The sequence below is a fragment of the Eubalaena glacialis genome, chromosome 3 (assembly GCF_028564815.1).
Source record: "Eubalaena glacialis isolate mEubGla1 chromosome 3, mEubGla1.1.hap2.+ XY, whole genome shotgun sequence".
Lineage (NCBI taxonomy): Eukaryota > Metazoa > Chordata > Mammalia > Artiodactyla > Balaenidae > Eubalaena > Eubalaena glacialis.
The window spans coordinates 194,451,631-194,473,286 of record NC_083718.1 but is presented as its reverse complement, the minus strand read 5'-3'; the positions used below and the strand labels follow the sequence as shown (position 1 = coordinate 194,473,286).

General features: G+C 57.4%; 2 protein-coding genes across 6 annotated transcripts; one reads left to right on the top strand and one right to left on the bottom strand.

The window, feature by feature from the left end:
- Positions 1 to 1,467: 1,467 nt before the first annotated feature.
- MMP23B (matrix metallopeptidase 23B) lies at positions 1,468 to 3,870 on the top strand. Its single transcript, XM_061187182.1, has 8 exons — positions 1,468 to 1,665; positions 2,022 to 2,158; positions 2,230 to 2,369; positions 2,434 to 2,601; positions 2,987 to 3,151; positions 3,249 to 3,359; positions 3,444 to 3,570; positions 3,648 to 3,870. The coding sequence occupies exons 1-8, from the start codon at positions 1,507 to 1,509 to the stop codon at positions 3,820 to 3,822; spliced, it is 1,182 nt and encodes a 393-aa protein (XP_061043165.1). The 5' UTR covers positions 1,468 to 1,506; the 3' UTR covers positions 3,823 to 3,870.
- An 842-nt stretch (positions 3,871 to 4,712) lies between these two features.
- CDK11B (cyclin dependent kinase 11B) lies at positions 4,713 to 21,375 on the bottom strand. 5 transcript variants are annotated; one of them, XM_061185142.1, is made up of 20 exons: positions 21,280 to 21,375; positions 17,185 to 17,308; positions 16,263 to 16,378; positions 15,153 to 15,280; positions 14,225 to 14,363; positions 10,356 to 10,492; positions 9,842 to 9,964; positions 9,433 to 9,528; positions 9,190 to 9,354; positions 8,891 to 8,956; positions 8,083 to 8,258; positions 7,230 to 7,320; positions 6,655 to 6,776; positions 6,361 to 6,466; positions 6,025 to 6,146; positions 5,838 to 5,945; positions 5,647 to 5,763; positions 5,410 to 5,558; positions 5,139 to 5,328; positions 4,713 to 5,054 (listed from the first exon to the last, which is right to left on the bottom strand). In XM_061185142.1, the coding sequence occupies exons 2-20, from the start codon at positions 17,293 to 17,295 to the stop codon at positions 4,962 to 4,964; spliced, it is 2,355 nt and encodes a 784-aa protein (XP_061041125.1). In that variant the 5' UTR covers positions 17,296 to 17,308; positions 21,280 to 21,375; the 3' UTR covers positions 4,713 to 4,961. The 5 variants fall into 5 exon arrangements, with proteins under 5 accessions (XP_061041125.1, XP_061041123.1, XP_061041124.1 ...); XM_061185140.1 differs by lacking the exon at positions 21,280 to 21,375 and adding an exon at positions 20,918 to 21,066 and having other exon boundaries at positions 8,083 to 8,252; XM_061185141.1 differs by lacking the exon at positions 21,280 to 21,375 and adding an exon at positions 20,918 to 21,066 and having other exon boundaries at positions 15,183 to 15,280.
- Positions 21,376 to 21,656: the final 281 nt, after the last annotated feature.

Here is a 21,656-nt window from a genome sequence, read left to right as displayed (position 1 = left end):
ACGGGTCCAGAGTCCTGCCAGGATCCCGGTCTCTGGGCCAGAAAGGATGGGGGCCAGGGCTCGCGGTGTCGTCCAAGAGCACTGGTTGGACCGAAACCCCAGCAGCGCCTCCTCCCTGCGCCTGGGGCGGGCTGTGGAGACGACAGACTTTGGCCAAAGCAGAACCCGGTCTCGTGGCGGGCTGTGCGGTCCTGGCTAAGCGGGGAGTTGGGCGAGGCCTCTGATTCAAGCCAGAAGCCCCGGCAGGGTTTCAGGACCACTGAGTGTGGGAGGTGGAACACGGACCTGGGGGAGTAGGGCAGAGCACAGGACGGAGAAAGTCGGTTTGTCGGCGCAAACGTTTAGCCATGGGGGCGGCGGGCACTGCCCTGGTCTGGGCCCCGCGGCCGGGCGCTTTCCAAGAACCACCGAAATGCTCCCCCGGAGCCTCAAGGCTGCCAGCCAGCCACTTGGCGCTGACCCCGCTGGCCCGGCGCGTCACTGTCACTCTGGGCTCAAGGCCTGGGTGGAGAACGGGGAGGGCCAGCCCCCCACCCTCCCCTCCACCCCGCCCCCCGCGCCTCCTCTGACTCGGCCCAGCCCCCACCCCGTCTCCCCTCCCCCCCCCCCCCCCCCGGCCGCTCCGCACCGGCGGGAGGCCCGCCCCGCCCTGGATCCCGGTTCCCCAAGCCCAGAGGCGCCCTCGCCTACATCCCGCCTGGCTCAGCTCCTCTGCCAGGCATGACCTGAAAGCCGTCCCGTCGAGTCTTCCGCCCCCAGGACACCCGGTCCCCCAGCCCCAACCCAGGACCGTTCAGACTTCGGCCCTGCGCGCGCTCGGCAGGCAGCGCCTGGTGGGGATTCCTGCGGCGCCTCCCCCGCCCCCCCCCCCCCGCACCTTGTGCGCTGTCCCTATCGCCCTCCATGGGTCCTTCAGCTGGCCCCTGCAGGTCCCCCTCCCTCCTGGCACCCCAAGCCTTGCTCCGCAGGCGCCTCCTTCTCCCTCTTCCTCAGCCCGATACTCACTTGCCACGTCCCCTCCCGTCGCATCCCTCCCCTCTCGCGGGGTCCCTGTCAGCCAACGCCTGCAGGGGACGTGTCCCGAGCTGGCCAGGATGGAGGTCCCACTGCCGGGTCTCATCCGGTGTCCTGGGGGACTCCGTTTGGGAGAAAAGCTGCCAAGTCAGTCAACTCCCAGCGAGTTTGGGGACCCGGCTGACCACTCCTGCCTAAGCCAGAGCCCCCGGTGTCCGTCCCTTCCCTGGCGTCCGGGGCCCTCCTCGCAACCCCCACCCCCACCCCCGCCAAGTGACCCCGCCCAGTCGGCCCTGCCCAGGCCACCGCCACCGACCCACAGGCCCGGGTCCCCGCACCCCAGGCTGGAGGTATCGGGGGTGCTCCCGACAGCAGGCGGCCAGCTGGTTCCCTTCGGGGCAGCCGCGCGCCCTCCCCCTCAGGGCTGTAACCCGAGCCGCCGCCGCCGCGCTGCCCCGCCGCCTGAGCCCCGACAGCGAGTCCGCAGGCGCCATGGGCCGCGGGGCCTGCGTCCCATCAGCGGCGTCGGGGGCCCACGACCGGGCCCGCCTGCTCGGAGCCGTGCTGGGCGCGCTGTGCCTCCTCCCTACGCTCGTGCTGCTGGCCCGGTCGGGGGCCCTGGGGAACCGGCCCGTGGCGAGCGCAGCGCAGGTGAGAGCGGGCGCGGGCGCGGGAGCGGGCGGGTCGGCCCCGGCTGCGCGTCCGGGCCTGAGTCGGCGAGTCCGTGTCCGTTGATGGGGGGGCGGGGGGCAGCATCTGCCGGCAGCTCCGCCCACTCCGACCTGGCCTGTTTTTAGTAACGTTTTTCTTTCTGGCTGTTAAGTAACCCTGGCTCGGGGTGGAAAACCAGAAAATGCCGAAAGACAAAAAGAGAGTTCCTCCCTGGAGGGAGCGTCAGCGCTCCCTGGAGCGCGCGCCCTCCCATCCTTCGAGGCCCTTTTCCTCGCGGCTTGGGGCTTGGGGACAGTCCCTGCTGCCTCCCCACGGGGCACTTGCTTCCCTCGAAGGGAGACGCTGTGCCCGCGACCGCGGGTGTGCTCGCCACCCCAAGCCTTGGCCCGCCGCACCCCCCGGCGCCCCGCAGACGCCGCTACACGCTGACCCCGACCCGGCTGCGCTGGGACCACTTCAACCTCACATACAGGTGCGACCCTGGCCCTGGAGTGGGGGCCGGTGCTGCCTGGCTGCCACCCCTGACCATGACTCCCACCCCAGGGTCCTCTCTTTCCCGAGGAACCTGCTCAGCCCCAGCGAGACCCGGCGGGGCCTGGCCGCCGCCTTCCGCATGTGGAGTGACGTGTCCCCCTTCAGCTTCCGCGAGGTGGCCCCTGAGCAGCCCAGCGACCTCCGCATAGGTGGGCGCCGTGCCCCCGCCCCCGCCCCGCCCCAAGGCCCCCTTTCAGCCCCGTGCTCCTGCAGGCTTCTACCCGGTCAACCACACGGACTGCCTGGTCTCCCCGACGCACCACTGCTTCGACGGCCCCACGGGCGAGCTGGCCCACGCCTTCTTCCCCCCGCACGGCGGCATCCACTTTGACGACAGCGAGTACTGGGTCCTGGGCCCCACACGCTACAGCTGGAAGAAAGGTGACGCCGGCCTGGCCTCCCGTGGGGCCCTCGCACCACGGCGGGCGCAGCGGGAGGGCTTTGGGGGGGGTCATGGCTGGGATTTGGGATCAGGGAGGCGGGCAGGGGCAGGCTGGGAGGAGGTCGTAAGCCTGGGTTCCGGGAGCCCTGAAGCCCCCTCCCCCCACACCGCTGGAGCCGGAGCTGGAGCTGCATTCCTGGGGGCCAGCTCACCGCCTCGCCAGCCTGGAACACTCTTATCTTCCCACGGCTGCCCGAGGGAGGCTCCCGGCGCTGCAGCAGCTGTTCGGGCCTCGGGGGCAAGGCCGGCGGGCGGGCGGGCGGGGGGGTGGGGGGCGGCGGAGGGCTGGGCCGGGTCCCCGGCGCTGACCGGCGGGGCCCGCAGGCGTGTGGCTCACCGACCTGGTGCACGTGGCGGCCCACGAGATCGGCCACGCGCTGGGCCTGATGCACTCCCAGCACGGCCGGGCGCTCATGCACCTCAACGCCACGCTGCGTGGCTGGAAGGCGCTGTCGCAGGACGAGCTGTGGGGGCTGCACCGGCTCTACGGTGAGTGCGGGGTCGGGCGGGCGGGGTCAGGGGCCGGGGTGGGCGGGGCCAGGGACCGGGGCGGGCGGGCCCTGAGGCCAGGCTGCCCCCCCTGCAGGCTGCCTGGACCGGCTGTTCGTGTGCGCGTCCTGGGCGCGGAGGGGTTTCTGCGACGCCCGCCAGAGGCTCATGAAGAGGCTGTGTCCCAGCAGCTGCGACTTCTGCTACGGTGAGCTTGGGCCTCTCCGGCCTGCGTCTGGCCAGGGCGCCGGGTACTGATGTGGCCTCCGCCCCCCCCACCCCGTACGAGCAGAGTTCCCCTTCCCCACCGTGGCTGCCACCGCGCCGCCCCCCAGGACCAAAACCCGGCTGGTGCCCGAGGGCAGGAATGTGACCTTCCGCTGCGGCCAGAAGATCCTCCACAAGAAAGGCAAAGTGTAGTGAGTGACCCTGCCTGGGCGCCCGAGGGTGGGCGGGGGGACTCGGGACCCTGCCCAGCCCTCCGCCTTCCCCGCAGCTGGTACAAGGACCAGGAGCCCCTGGAGTTCTCCTACCCCGGCTACCTGGCGCTGGGCGACGCGCACCTGAGCATCATCGCCAACGCCATCAACGAGGGCACCTACACGTGCGTGGTGCGCCGGCGGCAGCACGTGCTCAGCACCTACTCCTGGCGCGTCCGCCTGCGGAGCTGAGCGCCGCCCGCAGGGCTGAGGATGCTGATAAAGCACTTTCTCTCTCAAGTCTCCTGGCCCTTTCTTGGGAGGGTGGGCGGCCAGTCTTGGCCCACGGGGTGGGGAGCCTGCAGCCAGTTCCTTGCAGGGAGGATGCCGTCCACAGAGACAGGCCGAGAGGGGCTTCTCCAGGCCGGGCCTGGAACCGTGGGTAACCCGAGGCCCAGGCGCCAGCAGCATCACCAGGGCCAGCGCGCTGAGCCAGTGGGGCCGGGGGTCTCGCGTGGGCTCAGGGCTGGGAAGGGAGTGGGCCCTGTGGCTGCAAGGCCTCCCTGAAGGGAGGGGGGGGGAGGCTGGGGGTGCCCGCAGGAGGAACTAGCTCGGTGCAGCTGGGGGCCCCGGGCAGTGACAAGTCCCCTTCTGCCCAAGCAACACCCTGTCCAGCCAGACCAGCAGCTGGAGGACTTGCGGGCTGCGAAGAGCTGAGCCCACGGAGACTGCCTTTCATCCCTCCCTCCTTGAGTGTAGGGGCTGGGGCTCCCCACCCAGGAGGCCCAGGACCCAGCACAGGACCAGCCGCTTAAAGAAGGAAATGCCAGACCCTTCCTCCAAGAATATTTTACTACATCTTAAAACACGTAACCACCTTGTACAAAAACCCGCTGTGGCTGCGAGCTCGCACGCCTGGCTCTGGGGCCCTGGGTGAGGCAGGAAGGTGCTGGAGCAGCAGCCTGAAGATTAAAAAGTACCAAACCCCCCGCAGCTCTGTTCCCAGTCACGGCCAGCACCCGACTGGCGTGGCCGCCGGTGGTCACCGTGGCTGAGTGTGTGTGTGTGGGTGTATGGATGCCCACCCTCTCCTCGCAGGGCAAGTCCGATACATCTGAAAAAACACAGCCTTTCCTCCCACGGCAAGGAAAACGTGATTTAATTCTACAAATTTACAAGCCAAGATAAAATGAAAACATGGAAAACCCCACAAGGCCAGCAGCCAGTCCTAGACTTGAGGTCGCGTCCACGGCAGCCCGTGGCAGTGGCGGCACCTGGTCAGGGCAGGACGGGGGTCTGGACCCAGACGCCGCCTCCAGCATCTGCCGCTGTCCCAGCTGGGCCTCAGCGGTCGGCGCTCCCCAAGGTGGGTCCGGGGTCAGCTCTGAGCCTCAGAACTTGAGGCTGAAGCCTGGGCCCGCGGCCGAGGCCCCCTGGTTCGTGGTTGTGAGGTGGAAGCCCGTCTCCTTCAGGTCGTCGTCACCCTGTGGACACAGCGGCTTCGTGGGGCCCTGGCCGGGCCAACCCCGCCTCGGGGACCCCGCTCCCCTCGCCACCCCGCCCCTCACCAGCTGGCTGTAGCCCAGGCCTCCCTCTGGTGGCCGGGGGCTGGTGCCCCGCTTCACCCTCTGCTGTTCGCTCTTGGCGGGCCATGTGGGGAACATGGAGGGGTCGATGGGGAGGGGGGTCTCGCGGAAATACTCGTGCTTGAGGCCGTCCTCTGCGCTGACCCTCCGTCCAGGGAAGTAGGTCAGAAACCTGGGAGAACAAGGCACTTGGCAGGGGCGGGGCTGGGCGGGGAGGAGGCGGGCTGAGGGCGGGGCGCAGGGAGGGACGCACTTGTTCATGAGGTCGAAGCCCTGGTCTGAGAGCAGAGCCCCGAAGCGCTTGCGGAGGTTGTTATACGGGTACTCGGTGAAGGTCATCTTCTTGACGGCGGGGAGGTCGTTGTAGCCGGGCCAGATTTTCTCACTGGGGGTCCCCAGGTCCTAAAACAGGGCGGCGTCTCAAATAGCCGGGCCTGCAGGGAAGAGGCACCTGGCCCGGGCGCCTGCACACGTCCCCAGGGGCACCCACCTTGAACACTTTGTTGATTTGATCGATTTCCGACTTCCCAGGGAACAGCGGCTTCTGAGTCAGCAGCTCCCCAAAGATGCAGCCCACCGACCACATGTCCACAGCCGTGGAGTACTCCTAGGGGTCAGGAAGCACTCAGGGGGCTGGCGGGTCAGCGCGCCCAGGGCAGGCTCCTGCACACCCACACTCACCTTGGCGCCGAGCAGCAGCTCGGGGGCACGGTACCACAAGGTCACGACCACCGGGGTGTAGGCCTTCAGAGGGGACCCATACTCCCGCGCCAGCCCGAAGTCCCCCACCTGCGAGGACAGAGGGCGGGCTGTGGACGACTCCATGCCTGGGAGCCGGCCCCTCCCCCGAGCCGCCCACAGGGCTCACCTTGAGGATGCCAGCGTGGCTCAGCAGCAGGTTGGACGTCTTGAGGTCTCGGTGCAGGATCCAGTTGTCGTGCAGGTGCTTCACTCCACGCAGCAGCTGGATCATCAGGGTCTTCACCTCCCCTGGATGGCGACAGGTCAGCACGCGGCTGGTCCCCCGGGTCATCGGCTGCCTCAGCAGCCACCAAGCTTCCCGGCACCCGGGCACTCACACACACCCAGTGCGACAGGGTCAGAGTTCAAGGTCAGCACTCCCGCCCCCAGGCGACCTGCGCGTAGGCCGTCCCTCGGGGGATCTGGGTCTAGGGCCACAGCAGTGGGCGGAGTCGGGCCCTACCCGGCAGGAAAGGCTGCTTCATGGTTTCCATGAGGCTCTTGAGGTCATGCTCCACGTAGTTCATCACGATGTAGATCTTGTCCATGTTGCTGCCCACGACGATTTCCTAGGAAACAGCAGGTCCCATGGCCTGGGGGTCCCAGGCCAGCCCTGCCACTGCCGGCTCTCCCAAGAGACCTGAAATCCCGGGGCCCAGACATTGGGTGACAGCAGGGACCTTCTAAGTGCGACGGCCACTGGGGTGTGGCACTTGGGGGCCCCGCGGGGCAGAGGCACGTGGGCCGGCGGCCTCACCCTGACGGTGACGATGTTGGGGTGCTGCGCCTTGAGGATGGTGTTGATCTCCCTCAGCGATGTGATCGGGAAGCCCTCCTTCTCCTTCTCCATCTTTAGCCGCTTCAGAGCCACGATTTCATCTGAAAAGAAAGCGACGTGAAGACCAACATCGAGCAAATATTCTTCCACCCACACGTTCTTTCTGCGTCCTCGCTGCTCCCCCACGATCACGGGACCTGGCCAGCCGGCCTCCCCCCGGTGCTCAGGGCCTCGACTGCTTCTCCGAGGCCCCGCCAAGGGTGCATACCTGCCCGAGGCTGCAAGCAAGCAGCACAGAGCCTCGTGGTCAGGCCGACGTCTGGCCTCTGGAGGCGCCAAGGGGCCAGCTGCTCAGGTGTGCGCCAGTCAGATACGGCAAGGCTGAGGCCCAGCACCAGGGGAGGGGCGACAACCAGGATAGTAGGGAACTATACCCAGTGACCCTGACGCTGAAGGTGCCGGCGCCCCGTGGTGCTGGCTGGCACTCTGGGCCACCCGGTCCATGCGCCACACCACCCCTTCCCTTTGAGGGACCATCCTGGGACTCGCCCCACCTGTTTTCTTGTCCTTAGCTCTGTACACCACCCCGTAAGTGCCTTCTTCGATCCTGTTCAGGCACTGGAATTCCTCCACACTCCGACAGCCCTGGGAGGAAGCGCCAGCATGAGGGCGCGGCAGCGGGGCCACACCCCCAAGGGAAGCCCCGCCCGGACGTGTCAGGAGGGCCCACAGGGCGCGTGGGCAGCAGCCCCGGACGCTCTCCTCGCCTCAGTGAGCGCGTGCCCCTTCATCCGGAAGCCGGCCCTGGGCAACCCCCCACGCCGCCACCTCCAGCCACCTCATCCTAAGATGAGGCTGGGACAGGGGTGGCCCTGTGCACTGCACCCCCAGCTGGCGCAGGAAACCCCCAGGAGCTGGGGCGGCACTTGGGGCTGGGCCACTGGCCTTGGGGCGCCCGGAGCACCTGAGGCTGCTCACCCTCTGGAGACCTGCCCTCTCCAACCCCCTCTCTCTAGCATCGTTGTTACTGACTTTTCCCAACAGAAAATGTGGGCTGACTCATAGCACTGCCCTCCGACCCCTGCACAGCGACCGGGCGAGGGGGGCAGGTGCCCACTCAGCCCAGGCCGAGGCAGAAGTGACCGCAGAGCTGACCGCCCGCCAGGCTGCCCGCCCCCTCCACATGGGGCCCCTGGCGGGCGTCCTGGCTGCGGACGCAGGAACTGTCCTCCCCCCAAGACTGCTGGACAAGAGGCCGGACCATGATCGGGGACACGTGAGAGGCTGGTGGCCGGGCCCGCCCAGTGACAGACACCCACAGCGGGGACCCGGCTTCTGCTCTCAGCAACCGGCCCCGTCCACAAGCAGCAAAGCAGAGCCAGGCCTGGGGCGGGGAGGGCACCTGACCTGCAGGGCTGGCAGGTACTTGGGCAGCTCCTGTTTGAGCTCGATGGGTGACAGGGCTGGGGAGTCGGGCACGAAGTCCCCCTCGGTGAGGGCGCTGCTCTGGGGGGTGCCCTCGCCCACCTCCTCTTCCCCCTCTTCGCTCTCTCCAGAATCGCGGTCAAATCGTGACTCTGGAACTTCAAAAGTTCAACCCAATTACGAACCAAGAACGAGCAAGTGTGGCTACCCCACCCGTTCTGGGGGGCGGACAGCGAGTGCAAGAAGAAACCATATTGAGAGCCCCGGGGAGCCAGGCACGGGCTGCGCCCTGGACAGAGGGCACCGTGTCTTGGGGCCACTGGCCGGGCTGGGACCACTGTGAGCCACTGACCGGTCGTGAGCTCCGAGGCCCGCCCAGAATTTGCGACCACCGGCCAGAGGGCTTGGCCTGGCTGCCTGCGGAGGCCATGCAGCCCCTGGTCAGCAACGGCCCTGTGGTCGGAGTTGAGCTGGCGTTTCCCAGCCTCCCCTGGTGTCCGAGCCCAGCACCCTCAGGATAGCGCTCATTCAGCACTGTCCCTTCTAAGGGACGTCAGCCCCCACGGGCCCAAGCGGCCAAGTGCGGGGTGCTGGGGGAAGCAGCTCCCCGTGAGCCAGCTGGGTCCTGGGACGCACCAGCCAGGCGCTCCCTGTAGCTCCCGGGGCACGACGTGCCGCTGAGAAAGGTTATTTCTTAGGTCGCTGCCCCGCTCACGACTCAAACGTGGGTCAGCACCCAGGTGAGGGGCAGATGAGGAAGAGGTGAACCACCACTCGGGGGGCCTCTCACCAACCAGGACGTGGTTTTCATTCTCTCGCTCCTCCTCTTCACTCATTTCTTCTTCACTCACTTCCTCTGTAAAGGAAACAGGTGTCAGCTCGGACCCTCCACAAGCAGAAGCGCGGTCCGCTTTAGCCGACAAGGAAGCAAGGAGCGCCCTATGTCGTCGACTCGGGAGCCTTTTGAAAGTCCCAGCCAGCCAGGCGTTTTCAATCTGGATACATTTCTACTGAGATTTCAAACTACCCACCTGTAGCTTCTGCGCTCTTACGGAGTTAAACCGCGGGCGGGCGGGCGCGTGTGCTCACCGGCTGACTGTGCGGACGCGTCCTCGGAGTTGCTCCCGGTCTCCTCCTCCTCCTCCTCCTCCTCCTCTTCCTCCTCGCCCTCTGACTCTTCGCTGCTGCTCCCCTCTTCCTCCTCCTCCTCCTCCTCCTCCTCCTCCTCCTCCTCGGAACCTGACCCTGATTCCGCTGTAGGAAGGAAACGGCCAGCAGTGAGCTTCGCCCCCGTGTGGCCACGGACTTGGGCGGGGCCGGGCGAGCGGCTACCTGACGAGGACTCGGCTGAGCTGGTCTTCCTCTCGCTGTCGCTGATGTCCTGCAGGTCGGACAGCAGGTCTCTCTCCTCCACTTTCTCTTCTTTTACTTAGGGAACAAACCATCGAAGATGAACGTGGGGAAATGCTTTAAACTAGCAAGATTCGATGGCGCTTGTCATACGAAGACTAACTTCGGTTTGTACGAGGAACCGCTCACCCAGATGCCTGGGAGGAAGACAACGCTTCCAAAGACCAGCAACGAGCGTTTCAGCTGGTAAACTTATTTCATGCACAGTCCCTCTCACACACCACGGAAGCGTTTAGCGCATCGTGATGTGAAGCAGCAGCCACTTTCTGTGCTCAGACGCCCCTCGCAAAGACCACCACACGCTGGCCCAGCTAGCGCTGTGCAGCCTCACCTGGCTTCCGGCTGTCCCCCAGCTCAAACCTCTCTCGAGGCGGCCGGAGTGGGCTCCGACTCCAGTGGCTGGCTTTCACCTTGTCGCCATAGTCCTCTCTCGCTGTCCGGTGATGTGCAGACACTGCGCACGAGAACAGAAAGGAGCTGGTGCCGGAAGCCCCCTTCCCCATGGCGCACACTCGCCTACAGCACCGGAATGGAGCACAGGAAGCGACCAGAGAACCCAGGTGGGCTTTCTAGACTGCTCTCTATTGGTCAGAAGGCAGGGGCCAGAACCCACCTCTCCAGCCTGGGCCTGACCCCCAGTGTGTGGATCCCAGACACAGCTGTCTGGGCCCGACAGCCCACACCCCAGCAGCTGCAGGGTCGCCCGGCCCCACCTCCCCGCCGGGCCCCGCCCCACCCCACCTCCCCGCCGGGCCCCGCCCCGCCCCACCCCACTCCCGCCGGGCCCCGCCCCTCGCCCCGCCCCCCTCCCGCCGGGCCCCGCCCCTCGCCCCGCCCCGCCCCACCTTCCCGCCGGGCCTCGCGCTCCTTGCGTCGCTCCTCGGCCCGCCGCTCCCGCTCCTTCTGCTCCCGCTGCTCCTTCTGCTGCTCCCGCATCTTGCGCTCCCGCTCCCGCTTCCTTTCTAGCTGTTCCAGGCGGTCCCTGGAACCAGCACACGCCAAATTTACCCCCGACACAGGAAGTTCTCCTTTTTGCCCCCAGTGCTTTTGCTCGCGTTGATAAACGACTTCTCTGGGCTGTTCAACCCTCAAAGAGCTTTTTAAAAGCAGAACACACACGCATGCGCGTCCTGGGAACCTCGTTCCTAAAGAGTCCCACGGCAGAAAGTGCTGGTACAAGGAGGTAACAGCTGCCTGGGGCAGAGACCCCACTGGCTCCAGAACCTTCTGCTCGGCAGCTCTACCGAGACTCGCCAAGAGGATTTCCCTCCGTGCACACCATGTAAATCCACCTCTACCAGGAGCCAAGTCTTCCTGGGCCTCCAAGGGGTGGGAGAGCCCATCGGAGGAAGCGCGGGGGAGCCACAGACCTGGGCCGGGCGCCCTGCGGCTCCTGGGAACAGCTGTCATGCGGGGGTCAGGAAATATCAGTGACCAGTGACCGAAACACGTGGCGTCGGCGGCACCGGACGCCAAAGAGTGGAAACCCATCAGTCTGTTAACTCTCAGGTCCCTACAGGGTTAAGTCCAAATACCACTTGAAAAGCGAACACGTTAAACAAAAAAGGCAGCGTTATACACACAGAAAGGAGCACAAGCAAAAAACGGTGAGCGCGCAACCAGGGCCGCCAGTGCTGCCCGCACAGACGTCACCACTGGAGGGGCCGGACCAAGGCTACTGGGCTCCACACACTATTTTATAAATGCCACTGAATCCAAACTATCCCCAAATGAAAGCGGAAGGAGACCTCCCTGGCGGCCCAGTGGTTAGGCCTCCGCACTTCCAGTGCAGGGGGTGCGGTTTCGGTTTCATGCCGCGCAGTATGGCAAAACAAACAAACAAAAAGTGGAGGTATAACTTACATATAGAATTCAACCAGCGAGCTCAGTTTCTCTGAACACATCCCCGGAATCGGGCAACCATCACACGCCGGCTTCAGGACACTCCCAGCACCCCCTGACCGTACCGCCCGCGGCCGCGCCCCGCCCCCGCCTCCGGCGCCTGCTTCTTTCTGCCTGCTCTGCATCTCCCACCGTTTCCTCTGCTTTTGCTTTGGGATGAGTTTGCTTTTTTTCTGGTTTCCTTGGGTAGGAGGTTAGGTTATTGATTGGACATCTTCCTTTTCTGCTTTCTGGTTTAGCTGCTTACAGCTGAAACACTTCACTCTAAGCACAGCTGGAGCTGCATCCCTAGGTTTTGACACATTGTCTTTGCTCTCTTGTTCAAAATATTTTCAGGGAATTCCCTGGTGGTCCAGTGGTTAGGACTTGGCGCTTCCACTGCTGGGGCCTGGGTCTGATCCCTGGTCAGGGAACTAAGATCCTACAAGCTTTGCATCGCGACCAAAAAAAAAAAAAAGTTCAAAATATTTTGTTTTTCCTTATAATTTTTTCTTCAGGCCATGGGTTTTTCACAAACGGGTTGTTAGATTCCCAACATTTGAGGATTTCCCCAGGTTTCGTTCTGTTGCTTTTTTTTTAATATAAATTTATTTTTGGCTGTGTTGGGTCTTTTGCTGCACACGGGCTTTCTCTAGTTGCGGCGCGCAGGGGCTGCTCTTTGTCGCGGTGTGCGGGCTTCTCATTGCGGTGGCTTCTCTTGTTGTGGAGCACGGGCTCTAGGCGCGCAGGCTTCCGCAATTGTGGCTCACGGGCTCAGTAGTTGTGGCTCACGGGCTCTAGAGCGCAGGCTCAGTAGCTGTGGTGCACGGGCTTAGTTGCTCCGCGGCATGTGGGATCTTCCCGGACCAGGGCTCGCACCCGTGTCCCCTGCATTGGCAGGCGGATTCTTAACCACTGTGCCACCAGGGAAGCCCTGTTGCTGACTTATAATTGAATTCTTCTGTGATAAGCGGGCATACCTTGTATGGCCTCAATTCTTTTAAATTTGAGACTTGTTCCACGGCCTGGCACACGGTCTCTGTTGAAAACTCATCCCAGGAGCTCTTGGGGCGACGCATGTCCCGCGGTTGTGGCTGCAGTGCTGTGTCCACCTGTCCCCCAGCCTCTGTTCACCTGGGAAGGCCTTTATTTGCCCCTCACTTCTGAGGCTGGCTGTGCTGGATACAGAATTCCGGGCTGCCCGGGTTCCTGCCTGCGGCCCCCCTGCTTCTGATGAGAAGCACCCCGCTCGCTGCTGCCCTTCATGAATTTCTCACTAGCTTCCCCAGTGTGACTGTGGCTTTGTACTTATCCTACCTGGGGCTCACTGAGTTTCTCGGAAGATAAAACGGTTTCCGCCAAATTTGGGAAGTACTCAAGTCATTATTTAAAAGCCACCTCTGTGCCCCCCTTCCCTCCCACACGCCACACGCGCGCTGGTACACTGGATGCTGTCCCACAGATCTTGAGATTGAAGATCCTTTCCTCTCTGTCTTCAGAAGGCATGAAGTCTGTTGCTCCATCTTCAAGTTCCTTGCTTCCAAGTCTTCGCCAAATCTGGAAACGCTGTCTATTATGTCTTTCTTCCTTAATACGGGGTCAAACCTTCTTATGTCTTTGTATGTCTCAAAACTTCTTGTTGAAAACTGGACATTCCAGGTAACATCTTGCAGCAACCCTGCACTTGAATTTTTCCTCCCAGTTGTTGCTGTTTAGTAAGCCGCTGGGCTAATAACCCTGTGAACTCTTGTCTCCCTTGTACAATGTGGCCACTGCTGCATTTTTCCACGTGCTCTTTATTTTCAAGCTTGGCTTCCTTGGGGTCACCACTTTGTCTGCACAGCTGTGTGACTGGACCACACTGGACAGAGCACAGGGCTTAGCAAACGTGGGTGTGTCATGTGCCAGCAGCCAGGACATTGAAGGCTCTGCTGGCCTCACAGTGGCCTTAGACCCCAACCTCCCAGCTGCATCTCTCACACTCCCTGAGTCCTGAGAACGAAGGCTCTCCTCACACCTGCTGTACCTGCCCTCTGTTCGGCCCCGGCTGCTGGGAGTGTCAGCACCTTCCAGCCTGCTACTTCCCTTCCGTGGAGCAGCCCAGCTCTCAAGCTCTCTCTGGAAATGACCGCAGGACCCAGAGGTGGCCCTAGGATTCACACCTGGGCCACACAGAACAGATCTGGGGTGAACAGACGCTCTCTCCTGGAACTCTAAGCCCACACAGAGGCACCTGGAGACAAAGGCCCAGGAGTCTGGTGTCCCAGCTCCCGGGCCATTTCAAGGCCTTTGGGATTTTGCCTTTGTTACTTCTCGTTTTGTTTCTTGTTGGGAAGAACCAGAGTCTATTTCTGCTGCGACCCCAGACAACCCTAAGCAACACATCTCGTTGGTCCTTCCTGGACAAGCCCCCTGGAACAGAGCTGGTGCAGAGCAGGCGCTCAGCACACACCTGCCGAGTGAGCAGACGGGGAATCGCCCACACCCCTGGCCTCCCCGCACTGACTCTGCCTCAGGACTCATGTGCGGGGACTGGCTGCCCCCAGAATGGCTCCACCCGGGCCTGGACAGCAGCCCTCGCCCTCCTCCCCGGGGGCGCCGGGCTCGGGTGTGGACAGCCGCTCCCCTCCTCCAGCCACCCGCCACCCCTCCCTACTCTCTCTCCTTCCCCCACTGCTCTATGTCCAGCCCAAACCTTCGCTCCTCGCCTCTCGATTCCTCTTGGACCCCCAGCTCCGTCCAGCCGCATCCCTCCCTGCAGGCCCGTCTCACAGGCTGAGGCGGGGGCACCGCCAGCAGTCAGGACCCCGCTCGCTCGGGCTGCCGGCCTCACCGCTCCCTCCGGGAGTGCTCCCGCGCCAGCTCCCTCCTCTTCTGTCGCTCCCACTCGCGGCGGGCCTTGTCCTGCTCCTCTCGGTGCCGCTTCCGACGCTCGTGCTCTCGCTCCTTCTCCTTCACTCTGGCATGCTTCCCTAGTGGGAAACAGCACATGTCGTACGAAGAAACTTAACTTCCAGAAACTCAACTTAAAAATACCCAGTGAAGAAAAGAAAAAATATCTCATCATTGACTTGGAGAAACAATCATGACTTTCTGTTAAAAAAAAAAAAAAAAAAGGATGAAAATGTAAAACTCTATGCCGTAAGCCTCCAGTTAAGAAAAAAACAAAAATAATGTGATTATCACTGAATAGAACTGTGATCTCCATCTTTCTTTCTAATTTTCTGTATTAAATAAACTGATTAGACTGTATTAGTTTCACGACTTAAAAAGAAATCACCATTTGTAAAGGATATAGGACAAAGCTTATCTCCTTTTAGTTTCTACATCACATTATACATCATGTTAGCCAACTGAGTTTAACAATGAGATTTATATCAGGCCCCAGGCCCAGTTTTCCCAACACCCCTAAGAAGCTCTTAATACTGGTATGAGATCAAACCCATTGTTTCAGTTTTATCAAGCATCTGTTCCTTAGTTAAAGCAGTTTAGCATTGAAGACTGTGTTTTCCCTTGTTGAATTAAGACAGTCTTGTAGGTAGACAAACTACCCCAGAACAATGCAATGAGGGGGAAACACACAGAAGAAAACATAGAAGGAAAACAAAGTATCTATTCAGCATGATCTACAATGAATTTATGTTTTTAGCTAAAATTTGATTCTCTTCGCTTTCAACTGTGCTCTGGAGAAGACAGTAGATCATGAAATAGGAACGAGACCGCATCTGAACACAATACAAAAGAAAACAAATGCTCTGTACCCCCTTCTGTGGAATGACTACGATGCCTACGTTTCTCTTTTCTCTTTTCGTCTTTCCTGTGATGAGCTTTTTCTTTCCGAGACATTTGCTGGGGTGGTTTGATAGCCAAAGAATCATCTTCCTCTCCTCTGAAATAAGACACCACAGCATTACATCACGCCCGAGAAAGTAATGTGAGGAGCACCGGGGTATCGTGGAGTGTCTTCAACCCAGAGAGATGAAGGTCAGAACAGACAGGTGAATCTCAACCATCAGCTAAAGGATGATGTTCATTATGAAACCTAAGCCCAAACTGTGTATTAAATACAGATTCAGATGGAAAGTGTTAAGTGGGGAATCAGTGTGAAACATGGAACAAAAAGGCCTCTCTGAGGAACACTTAGGGTATTCATGATCTTGGTCGTGGGGATAGTTTACAGGTATATAACAACGTATCAAACCGCACACCTGAAATCTGTGCAGTTTGTCATTTACACCATAATAAAGTTAAAAAAGGTCCCACAATTTTAATCAAACTTAATGATCTCAAAAGGTCACTTAACAATATTTTCAACTGATTATATAACCAAAATCTTGGGAGAATTCACACCCTATGCCTTTTTGCCTTAATTTCTGCTTATGTTGTTTTTAACTGCTTGATGATGGACATGAGAAGAAAACAAGTGAGGACAAAGCACAGCACGGGAAGAAATGTCAGAACATACAGACCTCGGCAGGACCGTTTCTGCTTCAAGGCCTTGCTCCAAGTATCTTTCATCAGCTACTTTGGTTTATTTGTAGATAATTTTAGACAGTAATTATACAAATCATCACAAACATACAGCAGAATTCTTTAAATGTACCATGTGAATGGTGTTCACTTCACTGCAGAATGATCACAAAGAAAGGAACACACGCTCAGGCTTTTCCTAAGAAGAGGGGAGAGCTGGTAACTGACACCACACAAGAGTCATTTCAATCTAGAGGTAAACCTCAGGTCATGACCTCAAACCTTCAAAATAACACTGAGAAGGGCCAGCCAGGACCACGGCCCTATCACGGGGCTCAGCCTGTCTCCTCAGGTGAGTGTACCTGCAGCCAGTGGGCTCCTCCAGGGCCACACTCTCTCACCTGTCTTCCATGGAGTCCTCTCTTCTATACGGCGAGTTCCTTATCGTTATCTCCATGCGGTGGTCCCTCAGCTCCCCCTCCTCAAGGGAATCCCGCTTGGAATCCCGGTCATCAGACTAGGAAGCAAGGAGAAAGTAATTTTCCTTACAGATAAGCCTATTTTTAATAATACTCAAACCTTACCAATATCCGAAAACAAACTTTCATACACACTTTGAGTGGACCAATGTTATAAAATATAAAAAACTTTCATTCAAATCCCGTGACATTAGAATTTCATATAACTCTCTGTAACCCAGAACCTGAGAAATTTAACACCAGCGTATATGACAAGGGACATTAAACTCTCTGACAAGTATGTTAGCTGTTTATATTAACCAGAACTGAGCCTTAAAGCATATTTTATACACCAAATACTTTACAGTATCTCAAAAAGCACTCATAAATACGTAAGAAAGGTCTGCTGCTAAACTTATCAGAAGAGGCATTTCTTTCAATGCCCCTTATCCAATTACTAAAGTTTTCCTATGTTATTAGGCAAACCAAGAAAGGTGTAAAACAATAATACTAATTTCAAGGAAGCTTCCTACTACACTAAAAATACTTGGAAATGGTGTCATGAATATAATGATGAAATGAGAAAAACAAGTCCAACCGCACTAGTGCTTTTAGGTCCAAAATACTTTATTTTCCATGTAGCTGTGGTCATCTATATGCAGCTTTAGTATGTTATCGATCTGCTGTCAATGTAAACTGAGTATTTGAATGTTTTTGTTAATTTTTAGAATAGATTTTGGGCTCACCTGCGACATTTGGAAGTACAAAAGAACTTCACCGAAGAAGCGTTGTTCTAATGGAAAAATGAGGGCAAAGAAATTAAATCTCCTTTAAAAAAAACACTTACTTAAAAAACATGGCTTACGTTTTTTAAGCGTTTTATCTCTGCTTTCTCCTCTTGTTCCTTCCGTCGTTTCTTTTCCTGAAGAATTTCATCTAAAGTTTTCACTTTCCAAGAGTCCTTTTCATCACCCATTTGAGTTAAAACACTGCAAAAAAGACAAAGAATTCAAACTGTGTCAGGACACAGCAAACTGTGGTTTGATGCTATGCTGTTTCTGAACACTTTTGCCTTGCCGCTTTTGAGCGTTTCAGTACAAATCTTTGTTAAGAGGGAAGGGCTCTGCCAGAAATAAACCCACACACCTATGGTCAATTAATCTTCGACAAAAGAGGCAAGAATATACAATGGGAAAAAGACAGTCTCTTCCGCAAGCGGTGCTGGGAAAGCTGGGCAGCCGCATGTAAATCAATGACGTTAGAACACTCCCTCACACCACACACAAAAATAAACTCAAAATGGCTTAAAGACTTAAACAGAAGACATGACACTCTAAAACTCCTAGAAGAGATCACAGGCAAAACATTCTCTGACATAAATGGCACCAGTGTTTTCTTAGGTCAGTCTCCCAAGGCAACAGAAATAAAGCAAAAATAAACAAAGAGAACCTAATCAAACTTACAAGCTTTTACACAGCAAAGGAAACCATAAACAAAACAAAAAGACAACCTACGGACTGGCTGAAAACATTTGCAAACGATGTGACTGACAGGGCTTAATTTGCAAAATATACAAACAGCTCATACAACTCAACAGCAAAAAACCAAACAACCCAATTGAAAAAAGGACAGAAGACCTAAATAGACATTTCTCCAAAGAAGAAAACAAATGGCCAATAGGTACATGTAAAGATGCTCAACATCGATAATTATTAGAGAAATGCAAATCAAAACTACAACAAGGTACCACCTCACACCCGTCAGAATGGCCATCAATAACAAATTCTAGAGAGGGTGTGGAAGAAAGGGAAACTTCCTACACTGTTAGTAGGAATGTAAGTTGGCTCAGCCACTACGCAGAACAGTATGGAAGTTCCTCAGAAAACTAAAAATAGAACTACCATATGATCCAGCAATCCCACTCCTAGGCATATATCCAGGCAAAACTATAATTAAAAAGGATACACCCCCCCCTCCCCATGTTCATAGCAGCACTATTTACAATAGCCAAGATATGGAAGCAACCTAAGTATCCATCGACAGATGAATGGATAAAGATATGGTACATATATACAATGGACTATTACTCAGCCATAAAAAGGAACGAAATACATTTTCAAGGATGCTGCCCGGAGAGAGCAATGTGTTACTGAGACCATTTGGACTACATATGCGAATGAACCCCGTTAAGGCCTCTATATACACTTTCCAGACCCTGGTGGGCAGGTGTGGAGATCTACTCATCTTGTGGACGCCCAAGACAAGCCTCTATTACCTCCTATTGGTAGAACCTATGCGGGCGCCAGATGGCGAAGCGGAGACGCAGTGAGCAGCCCCAGCTCCAACACCCCAGAGTTTGGAAGGATGGGACTGGAACCGGAAGACAACTGCTCAAAGACCACCAGAGCACCCCATTAGGATGCAGAATGTTCTAGAACGCACAGAATTTATGGCTATCTTTGGGAAACCACAACTTTCAAAAGTCCACTTAATTAGAAAGACACTGCCACTACTGCCACTGACTCCAGAGCCATGCTGTATTTGCTCTGATCTGCCCCAGCAACATGGATGCCCAGGACCCTGCTTCTCAATATCCACAGGTAGAGACTGGACAATGGCATGTCTCTTTAATTCTGCTGCCAAAAAATCAGTTCATGTGCCTGTAGAAATGGCAAAAAATGTGCCCCCCCCCACAAATGCAGTCTCTGCCTCACTTCCAGCCTTCAAATCTCAGGTATTTGTATCTGACTGGCTGAATCTAAATCACATTGAGAACCCTAGTTTCACGGGAGTCTGGGAAACACAGTATTCAGCGTTCCACTCTCTGCCTTTCAGAAAGGCAAACTAGAAGAAGGGTGAAGTGGATATTGGGCACAGGTCTACTGTTTCAATCTCGATAACGATCCTTTACCAGGTGTTTTTTGAAAGGATTAAATGTGGTAATATGTGGAAGTGCCTATTTCAGTAGCTGCATGTAATAATATGCAATAATCGGGTTCGCTTAAACCACTTATTCATAATTCAAGAATAAATTTTCCATGTCCAAATGCTATACAATTAATATTCCAAACATGAATTCACTATCAATTTGTCCATGGTACAGTTGGAAATGACCTCTACTTGTCTGAGATTATAACTGTGTATAGAATTCACACCTTAAATTAACTGCTGTCCAGAATGGTAGCCACTAGCCACATGTAGCTATTGAGCACTTCAACTGTGGCCAGTCTGAATTAAGCTGTGCTGTAAGTATAAAATACACACTGGATTTCAAAGACTTTGTGTAAAAAATGTAAAATACCTCATTAGTAATTTTATACTGATTATTATATGGTGAAATAATATTTTAGAAATACTGGGTTAAATAAAATGTATTATTAAAATTAAAAGAAAAGAATGAAATAATGTCATCTGCAGCAACTTGGATGGACGTAGAGATTGTCATACTAAGTAAACTAAGTCAGAAAGAGAAAGACAAATACCATGTGATATCACTTATATGTGGCATCTAAAATATGACACAAATGGGAATTCCCTGGCAGTCCAGTGGTTAGGACTCGGCGCTTTCACTGCTGGGGCCTGGGTTCAATCCCTTGTCAGGGAACTAAGATCCCAGAAGCCACGTGTGGCCAAAAAAAAAAAAAAAGACAAGACACAAATGAACGTATCTACAAAACAGAAACAGAGTCACAGACATAGAAAACAGACTTGTGGTTGTGGGAGGGGGAGGGAAGGACTGGGAGTTTGGGGTCAGCAGAAGCAAACTATTCTACACAGGACGGATAAACAACAAGGTCCTACTGCAGAGCACAGCGCACTATATACAATTTCCTGTGATAAACCCGTAACGGAAAAGAAGATAAAAAAGAACGTGTACACATGTATGACTGAACCACTTTGCTGTACAGCAGAAACTACCACAACATTGTAAATCAACTATACTTCGATTTTAGAAAAACTGAAAAACTAGAAAGAAAGATTTAAAAAAAAAAAAAGAGTGATGGGCTCTGGAACATGACCACTTGGATTCCAATCTCTTTGCTGTCATTCCTGTGCTGTCCAGGGCTAGTTACTTCATCTCAGCTTACCATTCCGTAAACGGTAAGAAAACCACCTATATGACAGCATCAATGGGGATTAAACGAGATCACCCAGGTAAAGCTCGTAGCTCAGTACCTGGCACTCACCAAGCACTGTTTTTGCCGTCAGGAGGATCTATTAGAAAGCCGACCTGGGGGCTTCCCTGATGGCGCAGTGGTTAAGAATCCGCCTGCCAATGCAGGGGACACGGGTTCGAGCCCTGGTCCGGGAAGATCCCACATGCCGTGGAGCAACTAAGCCCGTGCGCCACAACTAGTGAGGCTGCGAGCCACAACTACTGAGCCCGTGTGCTGTAACTACTGAAGCCCGCGCGCCTAGAGACCCTGCTCCGCAACAAGAGAAGCCACCGCAGTGAGAAGCCAGCGCACCGCAAAGATGAGTAGCCCCGCTCGCCGCAACTAGAGAAAAGCCCGCACGCAGCAACGAAGGCCCAACACAGACAAAAATAAATTAATAAATAAATAAAATAAATTAAAAAAAAAAAAAAGAAAGACGACCTGGGCTGCGTGGGCCACTGGCCCATCGGACGGCTGCAGCCCCAGCATGGGATACGGGGAGGCCTGGGTGGTTGCTCCGAGAGCGCGCTCGCAGACCAGGCCGCGGGTTCCCGGTTCTTGGGGTTCAGTCGCGCTAGCCCGGGGTTCGGCCCGGCAGAAGTTGGCTCGGGGAGCTCCTGGGCCCGCCGCCTCCTCCACTCCGAGTTCCGCGCCGGGCGAGATGGCCGAGGAGGCGGGGAGTGTCGCCCGCCCCGGTCCACGCGCCCGAGGCCCGCCGGGATCCGAGAGTTTAGGTGAGCCGGCCGCGCCCCACCCCGCCCCGCCCCGCCCCGCCCCGCCCGGCCCGGCCCGCCACCACTCACCCCTACGCCTACGCCGCCGCCGCCGCCGCCGCCGCCGCCGGACCCGGAGCCTGAGAAGAAACCGCCCGGCGCGCGCCAGGAGCGTCGTCACTTCCTGCGTCGGCGCGGGCTGATGACGACCGAGGGCGGGTCCCACACCCCCCCGCCCCCTCGCCCCCCCGCTCCCCCGCTCCCCCGCCGCCGACACCAGACCTGCGCAGAGTGCCGGGCGCGCTAGCGCGTCATTACGGGCCTCGGCGCCGACTGCTGACGACGCCTGGGGTGCCGGGGCGGGGCGAGTCCCTGCGGGCAGCTCGGGTTCGGGGAAAGTCCGGGCCTGGCCTGGTCGGGTGCCCGGTGCTGCGCCCTTTCTCCCCGTCCCCGTGACCCCGACCCCG

Bases quoted from the DNA above. Each gene is read 5' to 3' on its own strand.
- CDK11B (XM_061185139.1), bottom strand. From the start codon at position 20,943: ATGGGCCAGTGGCCCACGCAGCCCAG. The intron at 8,259-8,890 runs GTGAGAGGCCCC...GAACTTTTGAAG, and splicing joins TGAAAACCACGTCCTGGTTG to TTCCAGAGTCACGATTTGAC. The intron at 6,777-7,229 runs GTGGGGCGAGTC...CTTTCTTTTCAG, and splicing joins AGCTAAGGACAAGAAAACAG to ATGAAATCGTGGCTCTGAAG.
- MMP23B (XM_061187182.1), top strand. From the start codon at position 1,507: ATGGGCCGCGGGGCCTGCGTCCCATCAGCGGCGTCGGGGGCCCACGAC. The intron at 2,159-2,229 runs GTGCGACCCTGG...CTCCCACCCCAG, and splicing joins CACTTCAACCTCACATACAG to GGTCCTCTCTTTCCCGAGGA. The intron at 2,602-2,986 runs GTGACGCCGGCC...CGGGGCCCGCAG, and splicing joins ACGCTACAGCTGGAAGAAAG to GCGTGTGGCTCACCGACCTG.